The sequence below is a fragment of the Pithys albifrons genome, chromosome 5 (assembly GCF_047495875.1).
Source record: "Pithys albifrons albifrons isolate INPA30051 chromosome 5, PitAlb_v1, whole genome shotgun sequence".
In the NCBI taxonomy this organism is placed as follows: Eukaryota; Metazoa; Chordata; class Aves; order Passeriformes; family Thamnophilidae; genus Pithys; species Pithys albifrons.
This window is the reverse complement of record NC_092462.1, coordinates 66,925,755-66,948,839: the sequence shown is the minus strand read 5'-3', so window position 1 is coordinate 66,948,839 and position 23,085 is coordinate 66,925,755. Positions and strand designations below refer to the sequence as shown.

The 23,085-nt window shown below is 42.6% G+C and overlaps 1 protein-coding gene across 2 annotated transcripts in view; it reads left to right on the top strand.

The window, feature by feature from the left end:
* FAM193A (family with sequence similarity 193 member A) overlaps nt 1-23,085 on the top strand; it is a 78,910-nt gene that overhangs the window by 16,522 nt on the left and 39,303 nt on the right. For both annotated transcript variants that reach the window (XM_071556935.1, XM_071556934.1), the window contains exons 2-3: nt 17,367-17,432; nt 20,151-20,396. In XM_071556935.1, coding sequence (XP_071413036.1) covers nt 17,367-17,432; nt 20,151-20,396 — 312 coding nt within the window. The remainder of the gene's footprint in view (nt 1-17,366; nt 17,433-20,150; nt 20,397-23,085) is intronic.

The window sequence follows — 23,085 nt, the reverse complement described above, 5'->3', positions numbered from 1 at the left end:
CCTCCTGCTTATCCTTAATGCCTCACCCCCCAAACAAACCACACAACCCAGCTCTCAAAGCCCCTTTCTACGAATCTGTAATGTAGAATTTCGTGGGCTAGATGTTTTCCCTGTGATCTTCCTCAGTATAGGAAATACAGGCAAGTGTTCCTACAGATCCAGTCCAGGACATAAATTTGGCTTGCTGTCTCATTGTAGCCCTTACATGCTTGAGTCTGGGAACATTCCAGATGAGAGTTTTGGAAATGCCACTCTCCTTTTTTTGTTCCTGGTGTGTATGTTGGTGTCATGGTTGTCTTGCTGCCATATGCACCCTTGCATTCTGGTGAGGGGTAGCTGAATAGACTCCTGGACACTAATCTCTGCTGCTTAAGCTGCAGCAATAAATGAGATCCTTGGATCAAACTTTACCTGTTTCCTGAGTTGATTCAGTAAATTTCTGGTCCCTCCCATGCTGGTAGTTGAAGCAAACTACGTGTTCTGTTTCAGTGGTGTATTTCACGTAGCTGTGAGAAATAAAGAACCTGATGTGATGTGTGTGTGTGTGCTGAGTGAGCATGATGAGCTGGGTAGTTTCAGGATAATGAAGTGCAGGGACTTGTCGTTTTATTAACTTGGTAGTGATTTGTTAGAAACACCACCTTTGAATGCAGTTCTGATGTTAAACCTTACTTGCTGCAACTTTTGTAATTTTGCTGATTGCTCTTAAGTATTAACTGTTAAATTAGGATTTTTGCTGAGTTGAATAGGCTTAGAAACGGAGAATTATTTCTCTGGCTCATATTGTCTGTGCCATGTCCAAGTGCAGTGTGTGCAGTTTGCCTGACGTTTCTGTTCCTCTGTTGTGGGAAAAACATGACTAGTTTCAGAAACTGCATTGGGTGGATCTTTCTGAAAATGTACTCTCCCATGCATGGCTTTACTTAATACTTTATCAGGTTTTACTGTCAGAAGTGTTAAGTTTTAACCCCTTACTAGCTAAGATATTTTAATTGAGGTGCTGGAGCAGGTCCAGAAAAGAGCAACAAGGCTGGAGAAGGGACTGGAGCACAAGTCCTGTGGAGAGAGGCTGAGGGAGCTGGGGGTGTTTAGCTTGGAGAAGAGGAGGCTCAGAGGTGACCTCAGCACTGTCTAGAACTACCTGAAGGGAAGTTCTGGCCAGGCGGGGCTTGGTCTCTTCTCCCAGGCACTCAGCAATAGGACAAGGGGGCACGGGCTCAAGCTCTGCCAGGGGAAATTGAAGTTGGAGATCAGAAAAAAATTCTTTCCAGAGAGAGTGTTCAGGCATTGGAATGGGCTGCCCAGAGAGGGGGTGGATTCCCCATCCCTGGAGGTTTTTCAGCTGAGCTTGGCCATGGCACTGAGTGCCATGATCTGGTAAAGGGACTGGAGTTGGACCAAGGGTTGGACTTGATGATCTCGGAGGTCTTTTCCAAACCAATCCATTCTATCATTCTATGAACAGGTGCAGTAATTTCCTTACAGCATAATTCATGGAGAAGGGGATCTACAGTTGTAGCATTGAAGTTACACAGTCAAGGAGTTACCTCTTAAATGTTGTCTTACACATTTTACACTTGCCTTTGGATAAATGCTCCTTACTGTGTATAAGGGAAGTGCTGGCACATCTTGGTTGGGGTTTTTTGTTTTGCATAATCTTATTAATTTTACACATTTCTGTTCAGGATTGAAGATAAACAACAGATTAGATCTCTGACAGCTCTCTACTAGGAAAGAAATGTATATGCATGGTTGTTACCTGCCCGGGCTAGTTGGGAGATCTGGGGGGCATTTTAACTCCTCTCTTGGAAAATAAATGTGTACTTGGGAAAATAAATGCTTGATCATGTTTGTCATTAGCTTTTGGTAGCTTTTAGCACATGTGGCTGCAAAATTGCTGTGAAAACATTGAACGTATTCCTAGAACAGAAGAGGCAGAATCCTGGTAGGAGGTGGATTGGTTGTGTTCTGCTGTGTCATATTTAGCTACAAAGAAGGGAAATTCTGCATGTGGGATGGGACATGGGCTCCTAAAGAATTTGTAATGTGTGTGATGAAAACAAAATCTCCTTCTCTCCCTTTTTCCTGTGGAGAGCCTGAGTTCTTGATGGCTGCACATCCAAGATTCATGTATTATTTCACTCAAGTCTAAGCTTGTCTGCGTTTAAGTTCAGTTATTTTGTGTACTTGCTGCCATTTCACTTGTCAGCTGGGGGATAGCATTTAATTCTGTGCTGAAAACTCTTTTGGTATAATTAATTCCTGTACATCCAGCAGTAAAAGACATGATTTCCTTCCCTTATGATTTTATATTGGTTTCAGGTTTTCCAGTTTGCTTTACCTTGCAAATTGTCCGTACCTTTACACAAGACTTAAAATACTAATTTTTTTTTTTGTTTTTATTTTAAAGGCAGTGTTAAAAGATATGTAAGAGCTTTATAAAAACTGCTGTAGGCAAATTTTCCTTCATCTCCTCTGCTGCAAATAGAATTGAAATAACTATCCGGAAGACTAAGCCAGCTCATTACAGTCGTAGATATATTTGTGGTCACTTTTCCACGTGAAGGGTGATAAAAATGTGAAGGGATCTGGACAGCTTTTTTGGTACTGCCTGTCTGTAGAAACACATAAAATGCCTTTCATTAGCTAATTCAGCTTCATCTGAAGTAGATCTTCACTATCGTAGCTTCAGTTCTGCTTCACATCCTTCACGCTGTGACTGATGGACTTTTCCTTCAGTCTGAGTGTATTCCAGGACACTATGCAGCTTCCCTGTCCTCAGCTTAATTCCTGCCTTCTGCCCATCCCTGGTACATCTGCAGACAACCTCATTGCTTTGCTAAGCTAAAAGAGCAGGGCCTCTTGCTGTCACCGTGCTGGGCTCGCTGTCAGCCTGCTGGGCTCGCTGTCAGCCTGCTGGGCTCGCTGTCAGCCTGCTGGGCGCTCTGTCAGCCTGCTGGGCGCTCTGTCAGCCTGCTGGGCGCGCTGTCAGCCTGCTGGGCGCGCTGTCAGCCTGCTGGGCGCGCTGTCAGCCTGCTGGGCGCGCTGTCAGCCTGCTGGGCGCTCTGTCACCGTGCTGGGCGCTCTGTCACCGTGCTGGGCGCTCTGTCACCGTGCTGGGCGCTCTGTCACCGTGCTGGGCGCGCTGTCAGCCTGCTGGGCTCGCTGTCAGCCTGCTGGGCTCGCTGTCAGCCTGCTGGGCTCGCTGTCAGCCTGCTGGGCTCGCTGTCAGCCTGCTGGGCGCTCTGTCAGCCTGCTGGGCGCTCTGTCAGCCTGCTGGGCGCTCTGTCAGCCTGCTGGGCTCGCTGTCAGCCTGCTGGGCTCGCTGTCAGCCTGCTGGGCGCGCTGTCAGCCTGCTGGGCGCGCTGTCACCGTGCTGGGCGCTCTGTCACCGTGCTGGGCGCTCTGTCACCGTGCTGGGCGCGCTGTCACCGTGCTGGGCGCTCTGTCACCGTGCTGGGCGCGCTGTCAGCCTGCTGGGCTCGCTGTCAGCCTGCTGGGCTCGCTGTCAGCCTGCTGGGCGCTCTGTCAGCCTGCTGGGCGCTCTTGTCACCCTGCTGGGCGCTCTTGTCACCCTGCTGGGCGCTCTTGTCACCCTGCTGGGCGCTTTTGTCACCCTGCTGGGCGCTCTTGTCACCCTGCTGGGCGCTCTTATCACCCTGCTGGGCGCGCTGTCACCCTGCTGGGCTATTACCATGTCTGTTCCAGTTAGTTGTTTCTTGAAGGTGGGTGACCAAACGAGGTCTCCTCCAGAGGGCTGTGGAGCAGCTCCAATAGTTCCCAAGGTCTCTTGTAAACAGTGGGATGCATCTTGGAATCACGTTTCCTTTTCTCAGTCTTAGTGATGAGCACAAGCCACTGGTGTAACAAAATGCCTGTTCACTTCCCAGTCTCGATAGGGAATTAATCTCAAGCTATTTGGTTGCAAATACAGCACAAGACACTTTTTGGTGTCCCTGCCTATTTTTTCATGTTCCCTTAAGATTTGGAGCTTGAAAGTGGAAGATTCTGACAGTTAGACATGTAAACTAAGAGTAATTAGTTGTGTACGATGAAAGTGAAGTAATTATGGAGTCATCAGTACAAATCCTTAAATTATGCAAATGCACAGTGATACTTCTTAAAAAATAACCGAGGTAGTAACAAATTCTTCAGATTACATGCAGTACCTCAGATCAGTGCAATGCAAAATACAAAGAACATAAGGATATTAATTGCTACTGGCTTTAATATGAATAAATGGTCTTATTTAGCCAAGTAGTTGGTTGCACAAGTACAGACAAGCTGTAGTTTCTTGGTTACACACAATTTAAGAGCTGATAGCCTCATACCTATTGTAGTTTGTTGGGTTTTCCTCTGTTTAAAAACATTTTTCTTTGAGAAAAATACAGGTATAAAGAAGATGAGCACAAGTTTATGCTACAGTTTGCAGATTTCTGATTGATATTTAATTTTTTACTTCAAAACGTGGGGCTTTCATTCTTCCTGTTTTCGCCATTTCTTTGCTGAAGTGTCATTGTTTATTGTGCTAAGTAGGTTGTAATATTTCTATGCTAAGTTCAGTTTTGACCTACTCCCTTAAACTTAAATATGGAATATTAAAAAAATTATTGTTTTCAATAACCAAAATAATTTTGTTTTACTCTGGAAGTGAGTTTTTCATTGGTTCATGATACTACAAGGAAATGGCTCATCAGCTAAAGCTGCCCATTTGTGCAACTTTGGGCTTCTCTTTTCCAACCAGACTCACCCACCTCACTAAAAAAAAAGGCAAAATCATTAATTTCTTGCAATACAATACAATGTGTATTTCTGTATGGTAGATGTTACATATATTTTTCTAGTATGTGTGGATAGATGTAAGCATGGTGTAAATTACTATTCTGATACTTTAGGCTTTCGTGATATGTGGCAAATGGTTTTAGGTTCAAAGGAAGATGAAATGCCAGGTTGGGATTTGGAAGCATAAGCACTTCTGGTGGCATCAGGACTCTGTTGCTTTCACCTGCAGTGATTCTTCTCTGCTGCCAGGCCATTAACCATTAACACTGAGAGCACAGTCAGGGCAGGTTATCACCATTGCTGGGATGTGTCTGTCCTCCTTCAGAAGGAGCATGTGTGGGGCCTCAGGGATGTCTGGGCAGTTCCATCCTCAGGGCTGGGGCAGCGCTGCACCCTCGTGTTCACTGCTTTGGGAAAACCATGGGTGACCTCTGCTTGTTAGATTGCAAATGCAATTGGAGCACAGTGCTGCCAACACCAGGCCTGTGGTTTGATCCCTGTAAGGGCCCTTCACTTAAGAATTGGACTTGAAGGTCCTTGTGGATCTCTTTCAACTCAGAATATTCTGATTTTGTTCTCAGATGACATGGATCTTTCAGCTTTTTGTCATGGAGAACAGTTACAAATTGTAAATGGGTGTGTTGCTGGTGAGTTACAGGGAATTGTGCTGTTACCCTTTTTGTGTTGTCTTGGAAGAAACATGCAGTTACATTTGTGGAGCTTTTGGGGGACATAATGACTTGGAAGGGGATAATAAGAGCTCTCAGCTGACTGATGAAAACCAGTATTTGTTCATACATTACAAACAGTATTTATGGAAATGTTGCCAAATTTCATGTGACTTGGAGTGACCTTTAGGATGGCTGTACAATATTCTGTGCTTTAAGAGTCCTCAAATCTGTTTACAATGGTATGAAATGGAAGGCTGTTTGGTATCTGTCAGGGATTTCTTCCTGAATTACCAGTTTTTGTGGCTACGTAGGAAGTAGGAAGTGCTGGTAGGAGGGATGATGCCATTTGTGTTCCTGGCTTCCCAGGAAGGGCCTGTTTCCTAACTCTGTCCAGTTTCTCAGGAGGTAAGGAATAACACAGCACATCAGGCAGAAGCATCTGAACACGTAACAGAAGAAAAGTGATGATGAGCAGCAATACTTGCTGTTTGATTCTGAGCCCAGATTAATTCTGTTTTAGACGATCTGCTACTTGCAGTGTTCAATTAGGAATTATGCTAGATTGTATCCTATGGAAAAAGCACCAAACAGGAATGAGTTCAGAAAGGTCTTTGGCCTTTGTCAAGACAGATTTCATGAGATCATGTGCCAGACACTTAGGTTTGTTTTTAGTGGTGGAATTCAAACAGAATTGAGTGTCTGCAGAATGCAGCAGGACTTCTGATAGGGTCCATACACCTGAGTCTACAAAGCAACTGTGTGTTTCTTAATTATTTTTTTTCCTAAGAGTTTTATTTGATAGTAATTAGTTGCCATATCAGACCTCCTAAAATAGTAAAAGGGGGGGATGTTATTGCAGTGGTTGAGGTAAGAATGAGCATACCCTTCTACAAGTTTCATGGAATATTAAGGTCTACCTTGTTCAATTTGACATCCAAGGAAGTTGTTTGACCTTGTTCAGTACAGCAAAATAGGTGACAAAAACTCTTCTTTGAGTACAGCCTTGCCTTAACTTCCAGTTAAAGTTAAGTGATTGTAGATCATTCTGTCTTACAATGGGATACAGATCAGATATCATCTTTTTAATTTTGGATTATGAATTCTTCATAGTTCCTGCAGAGATCATAGGTTTTTGGTGTGCTGACATTTTCATATTGTGACACTGTAACCTGTGAACTCCTTATTTCCTAACAGGTGCTCATTTCCTGGAGGGTGTATTTTAAATTGATTGAACTAAAAGAAAAACTGAGTGTGCTATTGAAGAATGTGTGGGAGGAATGGCACTGAATATAGACATTGCTTCCTTAAAACTCATTACAGAACAGCAATATCTGTCTTCTTTTCAAAGTACTACTTCCAAGTCATCTTTTTGAGGTACTACTGAGGAAAAAACCTTTCCCTGGGGAGTTTCAGGCACCTCTGTTTGCAGCACAGGTCATGTCATTTTAGATGGCTGTGTTTCTGAGTGTAGCTTTTTGTCAGTCCAGGTTTGATGGGTTTGTGAATTTTAAGTACCTGTTTAGAGTTCAGTCTATTCTGATTCCTGTGCTTCAGTGGAATTGTTTTATTTTGGCACTGAGGACCCAAAGGAAATAAAGATCCATCACCTAAATAATCGGTTTTATGCAAATCCACCAGAAGCAGTGCTTGTACTTATTTTCCAAGGACTTGAGTCTTAAAGAACCAGAAGAAGAGAGCAAACTGGTTTTCTACCTATTCTGCATTGTTCAGTTCTGTCTGATTTCCTTCCTTCCCTCTCCAAGTTTGAGGGGTCTGTGTGTGTCCGGTCATACAAACAAAACAAAACCTTAATTACATGCACTTTTTGCACAGACTTTTAAAAGTTATCCTTGTATTTGATGTAGCAGATGGTAACGGTGCATGGGACAAAGATGTTTTAACTTTATCCAGCTACTGATATTATGGCAGGGCTGTGTACAGGTGACTTATCCTCCCCCCATCCCTGTGATGAACCTAGAAATGCTTGCATCTTATAAAAATTCTTTGGCACAAAGTCTTGTTGGCCAAGGATCTTAAAGCTGAGTTGTAGCAGGAGGTAGATGACACTTGTCATCTTGGTTCTATTTTAGAGTATGTCCCCAAATGGTGAGACAGAGACAGCCTCCCCATCCAAACCAAGCCTCACTTTTAGCTCACAGAATCATAGAATGAATTGGGGTGGAAAAGACCTGTGAGATCATCAAGTCCAACCCTTGGTCCAACTCCAGTCCCTTTACCAGATCATGGCACTCAGTGCCACGGCCAAGCTCAGCTGAAAAACCTCCAGGGATGGGGAATCCACCCCCTCTCTGGGCAGCCCATTCCAATGCCTGATTACTCTCTCTGGAAAGAATTTTTTTCTGATCTCCAACTTCAATTTCCCCTGGCAGAGCTTGAACCCATGCCCCCTTGTCCTATTGCTGAGTGCCTGGGAGAAGAGACCAACCCCCAGCTGGCCAGAACTTCCCTTCAGGTAGTTCTGGACAGTGCTGAGGTCACCTCTGATCCTCCTCTTCTCCAGGCTAAACACCTCCAGCTCCCTCAGCCTCTCCCCACAGCACTTGTGCTCCAGTCCCTTCTCCAGCCTTGTTGCTCTTCTCTGGACCTGCTCCAGCCCCTCAATATGCTTTCTGAACTGAGGGGCCCAGAACTGAACACAACACTCAAGGTGTGGCCTCACCAGCGCAGAGTACAGGGGAAGGGTCACTGCCCTGGGCCTGCTGGCCACTCATAACTGTTTGTAAACCAGAAAGTATTGGACTTTTTGAACAATTCCTATATATTCCTGCTACTTACACTTTTTAAAATTCCTCTCCATAAATCAAACTTTTGTAATGACAAGGGCTTCAACTGGGAAAAATATAGTTTGAAATAATTTCAATTTCTGTTGAAAACTTTGTTGACATTTTGACTTAGTGTTAAAGGTCTTAAAGGATTTCACTGTTGGAAAAGAAGCAAATCAGGTTTGAGATCTTGGGGGTGTGGGAAAAGGAATGATTTGGGGATTTTGAGTCATTCGTAGTACCTTTGCTTTATCTGTATGCAAGGTAAGACTGGACTTTCTAGATTAAACCTCCCCACCCTCAGCTTGTCAGCTTGTTTGACATCAACAATTTACTTTAGGACTGGCTTTTACCAAACTATGAAAATAGTGTTATGTTTACTTAAAGCCAAGTGATAAGTTTTAATAGTGCACCCTGCTGAAGAAGGGAAGCCTTCAGAGAACCTGTCCTGCAGGTTAGTCAGAGTCTGTAGGGGCTGATTCTACTTAATAAAGGAAACACTGTGAGTCAGTTATCATATAAAAAAGATAAAAATTGCAATAGAAGTGTCACTAAAATTATTGAAGTTCTCATAGTGTTGATTTTGTTTGTAATTTTCTTCATTCGTGTGAGAAGACTATTTGCCCTATTGGCTGAAGAGGGATGAACCTTGGATCTCACAGGGTTTTTTTGCAGTAGCACAGGTAAAAAGAGAAACCATTTTGCTCATAAGCATTTTCCGTGGAAATGATTGGATAGTGAGTATCTAATTTTGGTTTAATATGATGACTGCCTATTACCAAGTATTATCTTAAAAACTCTTAGCAGCTATTTCTTAATAGGTTGTCCCAATATGGAGTAATACCACACTTCACCTTTTGGGGGGCTTAATGAGTGAGGTATTTGACAAGAGCCTTGTTAGTTTGTTGCATGTTGGGTTTCTAACTGACCTCAGCGCTGGTGCTCTCTGCGTGCTGTTTTCCTGACTTTTGCTTGTCTTTACAAGCAAAACGAGTGTGAATTCTGGAGGTAAATGAGTGTGAATTCTGGAGGTGTGTATGGCCAGACTTGGTGAACGCAGATCTGGGCAGGGCTCTCCCCACATGCCCTTCCAGCCTGCACAGTGGATTTTTTAGGTGAGCCACAGCGTGCACAGAACTGGCCCCAAGGTCCATCTGCCACGGCCGAGCGAGCTTGGACAGTGACAGGGAAGTCCTCGGGACTGTCACAGCCCCTGGTACTGACCGGGGCTGACCCTGCTGAGCATCCGAGATGTGACGGGATGGGCTGGCAGGGAGGCTTGAACTGCCAGGGGATGGTCCCTACTGAGACTGGAACTCAGGTCCTTGGGATTCAGAGTCCAGAGTGCTCTCCTTTACACCATGGGACCGCCCCATTCTGGAGGTAAATGAGTGTGAATTCTGTAGGTAAATGAATATTCTTTTCCTAGTGCCAGCATTTCCTGTGTGTAACCCTTGAGTGGGGACATAATTGCCCCTGGCTAAGCACAGTGGAGGGAGCAGGACACAACAGGCCGGTGTGCTTTACAGTCACAGGATTTCTAACCTGCCCCATCCAAATGTGCATGAACAGGATGGTACATCAGTCAGTGCTGTGTTGGTTATCACAGCTGGGTGCTGTGTCCCATATGGGGTTGTGCAGCGAATCTGCCCCACAGACGCGCTCGGTGACCGGAGGGCTCTGTGCTCTCGGGTCCTGCTCAGCTCCTGGGCTGTTGGGTGAGTTTTTTGGCCCGTTTCAACATCAGAGCAGGTTGTTGGGTTGTGTGTGTGACTGAGCTCTCTGGTGTGAGGTTAATGGTTTCTTTTAAGTGCAGTAGCTGCTGAGCATGAGTGTGCTGTGTGTTACATGCCAGGATAGTAAGGGTTGAGTCGACATGTCGGCTCTGTTGATGGGCTGAGCTTTTGGCCTGCGGAGCCTCTGCCAGGCTGCTCCCCAGTGCTGTGCTCTTGGCTGTTGTCCAGCTTCTGGCAACTTCTTTGTCTTCTGCTGGTTAATTCTTTCAGACCTAAAAGGTAGTTTATCTATATTTGAGAGTAGTGTAGAAAATTTTAAATGCAACGTCTGAATGTTGGGATGCTTGTTCTTCCATAGCTTTCACTTTTCTGTATCCCTGATAATTGACATAAAGATTTAAAGGTTCTCTGAAATTGCATATACTGCAGTAACTTTTTAAAGTACCAAGGGACTGACTTCTGGTAACACTGACTTGCTTATGAGTATGTTTTTATTCATTGCAAAGTTTTCAGCCTCAAGAGTGTGGACTATACTAGAGTAATGTAGGCTGGGCTGGAAAAGAATAAAGTAGGTGTTTGTGAATATTAGTGCTGAGGACAGCATTATGAATTGATAGTCTGCAAAATTAATCACTTGGCCAGATCAGGTGTTGGCTGCCCTAACACAGATATTTGAACTTCAGTAATTATTACCTGTCTTTGCTTTCTCTGTTTTTTATTTGGTACTTCAACATTCTTAGTAAAATCAAGGATGTTTGTGTTGGAAACCTTCACAACTTTTCCCCACTGGTGACATTTGCAGCTAATCAATAATCAGTTTTTCTGTCAGTGTCTCTCCTGTGATATTGAGAGTGTCTGTCAAGGAAGTGTGTGTTACAAAATGCAACTGCATTCTGTTCAGTGTCACGAGAGATGTGTGATGATCACATGAAAAATTTAGATGTTTATGTCAGATTCTTAAGCTAAACACTCCTGGCTCAGGAAGGCGAGTACTATGGTAGTTTGTTTATCTTTTACCTTTATAATTAATAACAGTGTTTAGTGGTCTTTAGTCACATACTCCTCCCCCTCAAGATGTTTTGTTACTGCATCAAGCTAAGGTGATTATGTTTGAAGTGGGAACCTCCAAACTTCTCACTGTCACCCATCAAACATTTGCTTATTTTCAAGCTATTGATCAAAAGCTCTTTGCAATTAAATTTTCTGCAACTGATGTCAAAAGATTTTTTTTCCCTCTAAAACAATAATAATAGACTCCAATAGCTGCTTGAGTTTCTTGAGTGTTGCTGTGCTAATGAACCTGGAAATGCGTTGCATTTTGCTGATTATTTTCCTGCCTGTTGTTGGACCTGTTTATTTTGCATTCTCCTTACTCCAGTGCTAGGAAAAAACTCTTACATTTAATCTTTTTCAAAATATCATTTTGGTAATCTTTTCTAAGAGGTCATCCTTTCCTACTGCAGCAGTTTTAGTTCTTTTGTGCGTTATTTAAAAATGAAAAATAAGAGCTCTGCAGACTTCTGTCTTACCTTCTATTGAAAAAGTTCCTGTTCACCTCCCAGTCGGATGTCAGGCTTTCATGACCATGGACAGGGACCTCAGTGACCTTGGGCCAGACCAGCCCCGGTACAGGTGCAGGCAGTGTCAGGGGGCACTTCCACATTTCTTGGTCCATGAATACCCCCATAGCTCCAGCAGTAATGTGGGAATCCTCTCCAAGAGGATTCCTAAATATAGTTCTGGGTGATAATTCATTTCCAAGATCCCCCTGGACCATTTCTTTCAGTGTTAGACCACCCTTAAACAACAAATACTTTCATACAAAATGATGGCATACACTGTTATTTGTAGATCACATTCTGCTTTGTTGGGCATGTGCTTTGTTTTGCTTTGGTTTTGCAGCAGTTGGTATTTTGACGGGTGAGTTTTTTTGCTTTCATGTGGTACATGGAGCTGGTCTGTCCAGAGTATGGCAGAGACAACTTTTCTGTGAGAAACCAGACAGTACTTTGCTTAGTCTCTTGGATGTATACTTCCAATGCCTTTAAAAATGTTCCCGGGTTTCTTAAAGCAGATTAAAAATAATCAAATGTTGAAAAAAAATGAAATCTGCCAGGCAAGAGTGATGACAGTGCCAAGTAGATCTGTTCCAGTTTGCTCCTCCTCTGAAAAACTGAGTTGTGCCAGATGTTAACTGGGTATAATGTGGACTTAAAAAAGGATTAAGGAAGGGGTAAGAGTTTACTGCAGATTTTCACATCGTAATATCTCCTCATTGCTGTGATACACGTTGTGCAGAGACTGTTGTTACTGTGGAACGGTCACTACTGGTGGTGCTCAGGTGGTGTTTAAAGCAACCAAACCCCCAGCCCTTGATGTGCTGGAGGTCTGGCTGGAATGCTGTGCTGGCTGACAGTGCCTGGTGCTGGAGAGGGAGAACTGCAGTGTGGAATAATCCTCCTCCTGTGTGCTTTTCCAGTTTTACCAATCTAGGGGTGTTGTGCCTCAGATTCTGTTTGTTACCTACTGTTGAACCTCTCTCTTATGCATTTATTATCATCATTCTTTTCTCTCATCCATGTATTTGACTTTTACCATAGCTTATCCTTAAATGGGTTTGTGTTAGGGAGGAAGGATCCTAAATTTTCACTTACAGAAATCAGATAATTTGCTATCTGTTGAAGTCAATGCATAAAGAAATCATTCTTCATATCTAAGAGTCACTTAGGATTTTGTCAGCATCACTCATCTGCCAGCAGCAGTTCTGTGACCAATTTAGCTGTGTCTGGGAGAGGAGATGAACAGCTCAGCCTCTGACTGGAGAGCGCCCAAGTCAGAGCTTCACTGGGGTTGTGGGGAGGGGGATCTTGCCCGGGGAGAGGGGGATCTTGCCCAGGGAGAGGGAGGGGGATCTTGCCCGGGGAGGGAGGGGGAGTGGGATCTTGCCCAGGAGGGGGATCTTCTCCCAGATGGTGCCGAGTTGCTCGGAGCAGGGCCGTGGTGCTCGCGGGCTGGAAGTGCCGGAGCAGGCTCAGCGCAGAACAGCTGTGACAAATGGGTTTGGCACAGAAATGCAGGCAGAGAGCAGGTGGCATGTGTGAGACATCTGGATGGGTTTGAGGGGGTAGCAGGGTTAAGTGCAGTGCCTTTCTTTAATGTTACTTAGACACTTAGAGATCTTTCAACAAACTTAATTTTTTGCCTCCCTGTGTAAAAGTAAGGTAATTAATTCAGTCAGTATAGAATACCTTTATTGTATTAGGACCTTGTAGAATACAGTGTAGCCTGAATTGTTCCTTGGTAACTTTTTTTTGCTGGTCGGTCTTTCCTAATGCATGTGAGAAAATCAGTGCAATATATCTTTGCTGGTTTATTTAATTTAATCCTGCTTTTTTTTTTATTTAATGAGCATCACGTATCTGTTTAACTGTCTAGGTTTCAGTGATGATGAGTCAAATCTAAATTTCCTTCCTGTGCTTTCCTTTTCCTGAGCTCTCCTGAGAATGTTGCCTCACTCTCAGTTCCATGATGTTTGTGTGTGTTCACAAGGCCTCAGTTGCGAGAGAGATGGGGGTGTGTTGTCTGGTAATGTGTCACTCAGGCTCCTGAAGGTCTGACTTCAGTAGTGACAGGCTTTTAGAGCAAATTTTGGCAGTCTGAGTGCCTATTTCTTATTGCCCAACTGGTTCTTCAAGGTCATTCTGGTGTAATCAAGCAGTATTGTCAGTATTGTTTAAGCTGTGATTCTCTCTTTCTTCCATACTTCTTGGTATGAATTATACTGTGGCAAAATGGTGCATGCCTTGTCCTCCAGAAAATCAGTGTTTTAGAGATGGGGAGTTAGTGTGGCAGCAGCTTCCAGGAGACACGAGGTGTATTTCCCTTTATTTTTTCCATTGGAAATACCATTTATAGCAAGAACAGGAAGATTTCACACACACACTTCATTATGGTGAAGAGTTCTTGTGGAGATTCACATTTTCCTGATGATCTGTCTCACGCTCCCTTCAGGCATTTACCTTCACAAAATAGGTTTTTAAAACATTAAACTTTAAAATCATTAAAAAGAATACTCAGGACTGTCAAAATAAGTTTTCTTTAATAAAAAAAAATAGTTAGGGTTATCCAGAAGTGACAGCTGCTTAGCTTGTCACTTCCACTTTAATTCTCTGCACCCAGAATTATGTCTGTCAACATATGGCCTGGTAACTGGATCCTGGAAGGTCCTTCTGCCATTCGTCCAGTCTCTTTAGTGCTGATGGTTAACTTTGTCATCTCAGGCACTTCCCTGCCACAGACTTGGATAACTGCAGTTGCCTAGATCTTTGAAAGCTTCATAAATAAATAATAATAAAAAATCATCTGCTCCTCTAGGACTGGTGCAGTATAAAGGAAGCATTAACATACTGAAATTATTAGTGCAACTATAATGTCCTTGAGCTCCTTCAGGACTCTTGACTGAATGTCATCCCCTCTTGGTAGTTTGCTAATTTTTCACTTGTCCGTTCTCTCTGTACTGGGTTTTTTCTACCAGTGCTTTGCTTTGAAACAGATCCTCTAATCCATCTTCCATAAAGAAGCCTTTCACTGGGAGAATATCTTTAAGCTCCTTCATAGTGAACATGAAGATACAAAAATTGAAACTGGTGTTTTTGCTGTGACCTCAGCTTGTTGAAGCATTTTTTAATGCTTTGATTTGCTTACGTACTTGAGCTTTCCAGAACCTGACAGGCTGCTTTGCTTCCTGCTCCATCCTCCTCGTGTGCCTTGAGAAAGGATTTAGTTGTAGTTCTTATACTTTTGTTGTTTCCTTAAATTATTTGTTGGACTGTCTCATTGTACTTTTTTTTCTCAATCTGTTTTTAGCTTGCTATTGTTTGAGCCCCATTTGGGCAACTTCTGCAAGATTCTTCTAATATTTTTTCAAATATGCCGTTTAGCCCTCTCCTTCCCTTGCCTGTCATGTCATTATTCATCCCCACTTAAGTCTTTTTTGTGATTTTGTTTTTATTTGCTCTAAGCCTCCCATAAAATGTCTTACATCTCATTGCCTACAGACACTTAATTTTTGATGATTCTCTTTGTTTCCTCCTATTTGTCTAATTCCTTTCTTTAAATTCCTCAGCGTTTGTTCCTCCTTTAGATATTTAGGTCACTACTAAATTCGGGGAGGGGGTTGCACTAATGCTTTTAAACAAATTCTGCACACTGCTTGGGATCAAGAGATGTCTTTCCTTTCCTTAGTAGCCTGACAACTCATTCCATGATCCAGTCATTCCCGGTGTTCAGTGTTTTGTCTTGGCTTCTTGTGACATTTAGTGGATAGCAGAAACCTCCCACTGCTTTTGTCTCTGCTTTGGTAACACATCTCATTGCTTTCTGCTTGGTCACTCAGTGTGTGTGTGTTTCAGTGTGCTGGCTCATGCATTCTCATTACCACTGTCTTGAATGTACAGAAGGTAAATGTGCTCCCTAAATAATATTGGATAAACTTGCCCTTTATTTCGTTTTCTAAAAGATAAAAAAATCAGCTGCAGATAATTATTTCATTCTAAACTTTCCTGCTGGTTTCTTGTGTTTGGAATGCCTGTGCATGCCAAAAGCCAGTGGACCTCTTTTCTTGGTGGATATTTTTTCTTGGTGAAGAAGACTAATTTTAATTTTAAAAAGCTTTTATTTTTTCCACTCTTTGGAAGGTGTCTCAGTGAAAATAGAGAACTTGTTCCACATCAGCAATTCTGTTCCCATAATTTTAGATCTGAGGTGCTTGACTTGCATATGAGGGTTTTTTCTTGAATACCTACCCTGAAAACAGCATAGGGGATGTGAGTGAAGTTATGTAGTTACTTGTATTTGCACTAGCAATGATTGGAAGATCCTCCACTCTGCCTTTGAAAAAATCCATCCAAAGACAATGGCTTTGCAGTAATCCCCTGTCTCCAAACTGAGCAGTCAGTGGTTCTGTGGATGTGCAAAACTGAAGGATGCTCCTTTGTACTAATGAAGGCTCCAGTCAGAGTTTGTGGTTTGGTAGCAGGGCAAAATATTTCCTGATTTCTCTCAGTACAACACCCAAGACTTGAGGGGGGTCCTACGTTAAACAGAATGGTTTTTATCTTGGTCTGTAGAGTCGGCTTGGAAATAGAAACATGTGGCAACAGTAGGTGGGAAACTGGAGGGTGAAAAGAGGTTGCAAAAACATGTGCAAGGTGGAACAGAGGCATGAGGTAAATGATTCCTGAAATCCCAGAGCTTGACCAGTGCTCAACAAGAGGGAAAGTAAAGAATAAAATAATTATATTCTATGGCCAGACTTTGGGAACGCAGATTTGGGCAGGGCTCTCCCCATGTGCCCTTCCAGCCTGCTCAGTGGATTGTTCAGGTGAGGCACAGCGTGTGCAGAACTGGCCCCACCATTTAAGTCCCAAGGTCCATCTGCCATGGCCGAGCGAGCTTGGACAGTGACAGGGAAGTCCTCGGGACTGTCACAGCACCCGGTACTGACCGGGGCTGACCCTGCTGAGCATCTGAGATGTGACGGGATGGGCTGGCAGGGAGGCTTGAACTGCCAGGGGACGGTCCCACTGAGACTGGAACTCAGGACCTTGGGATTCAGAGTCCAGAGTGCTCTCCTTTACACCATGGGACCGCCTCGAAGAGTAAAATAATAGACTGACTTTATTTCCCCTTTCCCATTGTTTTTAATCAAATGCCTTCAAGTTGGTGTGATCTAGGGCTCTTCATTGTCACTGACTTCAATCTGTGTGTTGTCTTAACTGTACTCTCTATTTAGTGTCTCCAAATAATGCTGTGTTGGAACACTTGGGGCTTGTAAAAGGCCCTTTATTGCTACCTTGTCTCTGTAACACTTGTGTAGAAGAGATCTCCCGGGTTTTGTCAGAGTTACAACCCTGGGGCAGGAGGAAAGGCTGCAGCAGAACAGCTGAGTGCCGTTTGGAGGGTTGCTGTGGAATACTCTTCCTGGTTGATACTGCATATTTTACTAAGCACTATTGTATTCGGCTTTCAAAAGGCAAAAATATTCTAATTGTTTCAATTCACAATAGAAGTCTAAAAGCTAATTGCAAATAATCAAATACTGGAGGAAAAATGGACTTTTGTTTATGAATTTTCTGTATTCCTGTATCAATTCTTTCACCTCAGAGTTGCTACTGGAACAGCTACTGGGCAAAAGGAGCTGTTGGAATCTGTGCATCTGTAGAACTCTTATTACAAAAGAAAAGGAGTTTTCCATCTCTGCAGTTAAAAAAATCATTGAAGTTTCAAAAGCTGTTTTATCAACCCTCAGATACAGGGGAAGGTTTTGTTTAATTTCTATAATGGTCTTTTAGCATTACTCAGCTCTTGTCACCAACCCATTCTTGTTTTTCCAGGTTTCGCTAAATGGTACACAGTTTACAGACAGTACTGTTGGATCAGAGTTCACGGGTGTTTCTCAGGTGAGCGCAGACACATTTTGTGAGTGTCTATGATAGCAGAATTATTTACTAATGGGAGAAGATACTGAGCAGTATTAAGTGTACCAGAGCAAACTCTTCAAATAGAATTCTGTTTGAGATTGGGACTTTGCCAACTGAAGTCAGTTTGGGATGATTTCACTAGTCAAGCTTTAATTAGCAGTGAAAGGGTATTTCTTAAAGTAAAATTTTATTGTTATAATATGCTTGAAATTGGACATGGATATTAAAAAATCTATGCAGTTTTATGTTAATACAGTTATTCTTGGAAATAAAGCTAAATACATAGCAGAGATGCAGTTATTTTTGTTCCAACTTGTCCTACTTCCAGCTTTCATTTGTGAATGTTACATCTGAACATGTTTCCGAGAGAAAGTGAGACTGGGTGTTTTCCTGTAGAGATGCATCCCACATTTTTTGAAGCCTGACTAGTGGAAAAATATCTTGCTTTTCTCAAAATGTGCACTTTGCCCTGATTGCTCTGAAGACACATACAAATGTGTGCGTGACCTAATTCAAGCTCATCTAATCCAGGAAGAGTTTACTGCTCCTGGTGAGATGGTCACATGAACAGTCACTGCATTTGTCATCTTTTAAATAAGTAAGCTGCAATTCACAGCTTCGTTTTAGTATGACAGAGCTATAGCAGGAATCTGAGATGCTTATGGTCTAGATTTTGTCAAAGTTCTAATTTGTTAGGAATAAACTGCTTAAATAAAGTTTCATTTGTGATGTGCATTGTGCTCTAGGAACCAAGTGCTTTAATTTAAACTTCATATCTGTCCTAAATATGGGCCCAGTGGGGGAATTGTTAGGGTTTTACTGAGTCTGTGAGTTGGCCAGAATGAAGACTGTTGTTCCTTCTGTGTTTGCCATGGCTTTTATAATGATTGTGGTGCAGATTTAAGCAAATTACATCCCATCATCTTTAGCTTTTGTAAGGCCTTGCAGTGTGTCTGGGGTGTATTTGCCATGACCTTTACCTTTGCACAAGAGTGTCAGGTTGTCGTAACTTCTGAACTTCTACATTTTGTCTTCTGCTTTTCCTACTTGTTGGAAGATGTCCCCAGATGATGTTCTTAAGGATTTGTCTGCAATAGCTGTGAAGGTCTCATAATCATTCCAGCAGGGACCTAACGTGGCTTCAAAAACTTTTAAGGAGGAAACTTTGAGGGTTTTCATAAGCAGCCGTGGCCTCCTGCATGCAGGGGTTTTAGGCATTAAAGATCTGCAGCTGAGTGCAGGTCAGCAAAGAGGAATGTTTAGCTTGAGAAATCTGTTTGTGTTTGTAGAGCCAGTACAAGAGTTGGTCCTTCCAGGCCTTTCAGGAGGCAGAGCAAATGTTCCCAAATAAGAAGGTTTCCTGCAAACCTGCAGTCGACTCCTGGAGAGATTGTGTTGTTTTTCCTGCCTTAGTGTTTAGGTGTGAGTTCTAGAAGTGGCACTGATGAGTAAAGGAATTAGCTGTTTTTCCTAAATCTGTTAAATTTCTCATGAAGTTCTGAAAGATAGGAAGATATGGAGATGAATTCAGTGTGGGGTTTGTGTTCAGGTTTTTTTTTTAATGTCTAGAATTCTTAGTTCTTCTTTCCATGTTGCTGAGTCTGTCAGTTTTACAAATGTGAAGAACACAAAAATCAGAGTTTGTGATGCTCTGCTGTTTTTCATTAGATGTCAGCAGTAGGGAATTATTTGTAGTTGCTGTGAGAAGAGAGTTACTGAATTCTGTTTTAGCTTGAACTTGTCCTTTCCCCTACAGAACTCTTCACCTGTACTTGTGCAGTTCAGCCCTACAAGATCTTTAAAGCAATATTTTTGTTACTATTGAGATTGGAGCAGTATTGAGAAGGATGCTTGAATTACTTATTTAAATTTGCTTTTGCTTTGAGAAAGATTTTAACTATGTTGAGGGTTACATAGATGATGTTCTAATTAAGGCAGAGCTGGTAGCTGTAATACAACAGACAAATCTCTGATTCTGCCATGACACAAAGTTTTGTTCGTTCATCTTAAATTCACTTATGTCTCATAAGGTTGAGTTCTCTTTGTCTTGTGCTGCCCAATTTGTTTTTCTCTGTCAGGCTTGGTGAATAATCAGCATTTCGTGGCTGAGCCGTGGTTACATGCACAGTAGGATCTTGGAAGGAAATTTAGGTTTTGACCTGCCTCTGTCATCCTATTACCAAGTCTACTTTATTCAGTAGCTGATAGTGGATTTTAAGACCCTACTGACTGGTTTTCTTGAAACTAACTTAAACTTCTATTTTGTAATAAGCTTAGCTGAAAATGTCCTCGTTGCAGGTTGTATAAAAAAGGAAGTTACACAGAACTTCAAAGAATGGTTATTTTTCTTTTTATCTGTAAGGATGACAACAGTAAGAGGAATTGGAGTATCCCTTTTTAAATCCCTTGCTAGATTATTGCATCTAGGCTGAATTGTTTCACAGGGAAAGGCTGTGGGCCATGCTCCCTGAAACCATCCATGTGTGAATATATTCATAGTCTGACTTGTTTGCCTCGTGGATGTTGAGACTGATGTGCTTGATCGTGGGACACTCAAAATATTCACCATTTAATAATGACTAGTAAGATACATGCATTGTTTTTTGGAGGGTTTTTGTTTGTTTCAAATCTCAGAGTAAGTTTTTCTGGTATTTATTCAGTGACTAACCAGTTATCTGTCAACATCTTTGTTTGTAGACACCATTTACCTTTGGCTTGGGCCAAAGGGCACCATATACAACTGGCGAGCATTGTCTTCTTTGTAGAAGTGAACGCAAAGATACTTCGCTTTCAGAGAGCGGAATTAAAAATTCTAGCAAAACAGCACTTTCCACATCTCCAAAAGCAAACAATATGCTGCATCTCCCACTGTGGGTGTGCCCAGACTGTCGAAGAACAGTGGAAAAGGAGGAGAGGCACGCTACAATAGAGCAATCTCTTGTGGTAAGTTCAAGTACTTCAGTTCAGACTAAGCAGATGTGTTGTTGTGGGTGAATGGCACTCTGTGCTTTAGAAGCACTGAAACTGTAAATGCTTAGAATGCATTTTAGTAGATTTTGAGTTGATTGCCTATGACCGAAACCAAAAAGGCAAGTTGTTTCAGAAATGCAGAGTTCTGAATCTGAGTTTTGGATTTTTGAGAAGAGCAAGGTTTAGATCTGTGTCTTTCTGGGGTTTTTGCCTTTTAATTCACTACATCTCAAACTTTGTCCTTAATCCTTTTACTTAAATTCAGCTGCTTCTACCTTTACAAACATGGCCTTACTCATTACACTTTTTTCTGTACTATCTGCTCATGTTGTATTTTCCCCTCTTTGTGAGGTAAAGTATCTGAGTTTTCCTTGTTCTTTCAGAGGTGTTCTTGATTCACTGCACTTGCACTGACACTTCCCTGCATTTCTGAGTTTTGCCATCTTTTCCTTCCTGTATTTTTTTAATAAGAGAAGCACAACTTTGCTCAGTATGCATATAACAATTTCCTCTTCTGGGTAGCACTGCAAACACCAATTCAGTACATGGTGTTCATATTTCAAGTTGCGAGTTCAGCCTCATGTAAGAGCCGTGCTCAGTGTAGCAGAAAGATCATACTAAAAGTTCTTTGACAGGTCCAGTAGAACATTATTAGAAGTAAACTATGCGATACTGCAGAACCAAATCCTCTGACTGATCTGGGAAGCCACACACTTGGGATAATTGGAAGTATTATAAATTCCAGCTGACATCTCCTTGCAGAGAACCAACAGGCTGTGCACACACCCAAAGGCTCATACAGATTTTTATTTCAATAAATCAGTGTGAGGAAAGATTGTGTAGTGTGTGTTGTTAAACTCATGTTAAAAGCACAGTTAACATAGTTTTCTGTACAGAGAATTTAAGAGTCTATCACTGTGCTGGTTAAAGGTAAACCGGCAGGAGAAACGAACCCAACATAAAAGAGGTTGTAAGTCAGAGTTACAATTTAATAAAAAATATTACAAGAAATGCAGTGGCACAAAGAGAAAATGGTTTTAACCCTCAAAACCCAGAATTATAACCCAGGCCCCTGGGGCACAAACACAAAGGGGTTTGTTGGCCCCTGTGCTGAGCCCCATGTGGTTCCCCCAAGTCCAAAGTAGAAAGAAGGGAAAGAAAAAAACCTGTTGGTGCAGATGAGGGTCGCAGTCTGGTCAAGAGCGATAGTCTCCTCCTGTTAAGGTTCTGATCCTCCTCTGGATCTGATGAATGGTCCCAGAAGTCCCCAGACCCCCAGATTATATACCCTCAGGTCCAGGTGGGAACGCCCAGTACCTCCCCCAGGGAGGGGAGTTCCACAATGGGTGATCTCACTCTGTGACTCAGAGGGGATTTTGGAATCGTTGATGGCCCATTAGCAGACACTCCCCCTCAGGCTGGATGGAAGGTGCCAATGACTTCCTGGAGGGAAGTTATCACAGCTCTTATCTCACAGGTGTCTTTCACACCCAGCTCACACCCTGAGGAGTCGAGTGTGCCCTGGGCAGCTGCTGCAAATGGTCCATTGTTCTTGGGAAATGAACAGAGGGTGTAGAACATACAGCTTTGGTCACACCCACACAGTAATAAATTGGTCCCACCTGCTGAACGAGGACAATCACTTGTATACAACTTGTGTTTACAAATATTTCTGCTATTAACAAGGGTAGTAAAATTCATCAAAACAGATCATATCTCAGGGCATTATACTGGCAGTATGATGGTAAACACATCCTAGAGAATTCAAAGCACCGCAAGGCTGAGGCACATTGTTCAGTTTATTTAAAGTCTTTTACATATTTAAGCTCTGTTTAGTGAATTAATAAAGAAAATAAGTGTTCTACAAATGCAGGTAAGACAGGATTGCTTCCTAACCTTTTGTTAAGTTGTAGATACTCCAGATGAAATAAAAATTCACAGCTCATTTTTTAGTTTACTGAGCATTTTCTTTTTTAAAAATGAATTTTTGAAAACAAATGGCAAAAGTCTTCTAAGTTTGGAAGCTTGACTTAAAAAAACAAACAAGTGGATTTTGTGACTAGTCAAATTAGAGAAGCCAGCTGGGAAAAAATGCCAAAATGGGCTAAAAAAATTTTTTTTACCAGTCACTGCAAGGCAGAGTACAGGTTTGCTGTAGATGCTCATGTGTTCAGGTTGCTGTTGCTCTCGGTGCCTTGCTTGGTAACAAATGCCTGCAGGTTTGTTTTCCCTTTTCTGCATCCTGATCCAGGATTTGAGGCACACAGAAACCACTTCAGCCATACTACTGCTGTGGAGAGGTCTCTTGTCTGATGCCACAGAAAGCTGGTGGCCGCTTTGGGAGGGTGCAGGAGGGAAGCGTGGCATGTGCTGGGGTTGGAGCACAGAGAAGGGAGAGAGACTGGAGCCAAAAATACCATCGGTCTTCTGTCATCTGCTGGTACTGAGCAGTGCTGTACTCAGGAGATCCCATCCCTCCCCAGTGACAGCAGCTTTCTGACAGCCTTTGCCAAGGAGTACTATGTCTGGCTGTTACAAACAAGGAGATGCAGTGGGTTTTGCTAGAAGGGACTGTTTAGCTCCGAAAGCCAAACATGCTGTTAAATGAAGACTGCAGAGATGTTACTGGTTTATGATTAAGCATGGGTGATGCAAGCCTTCC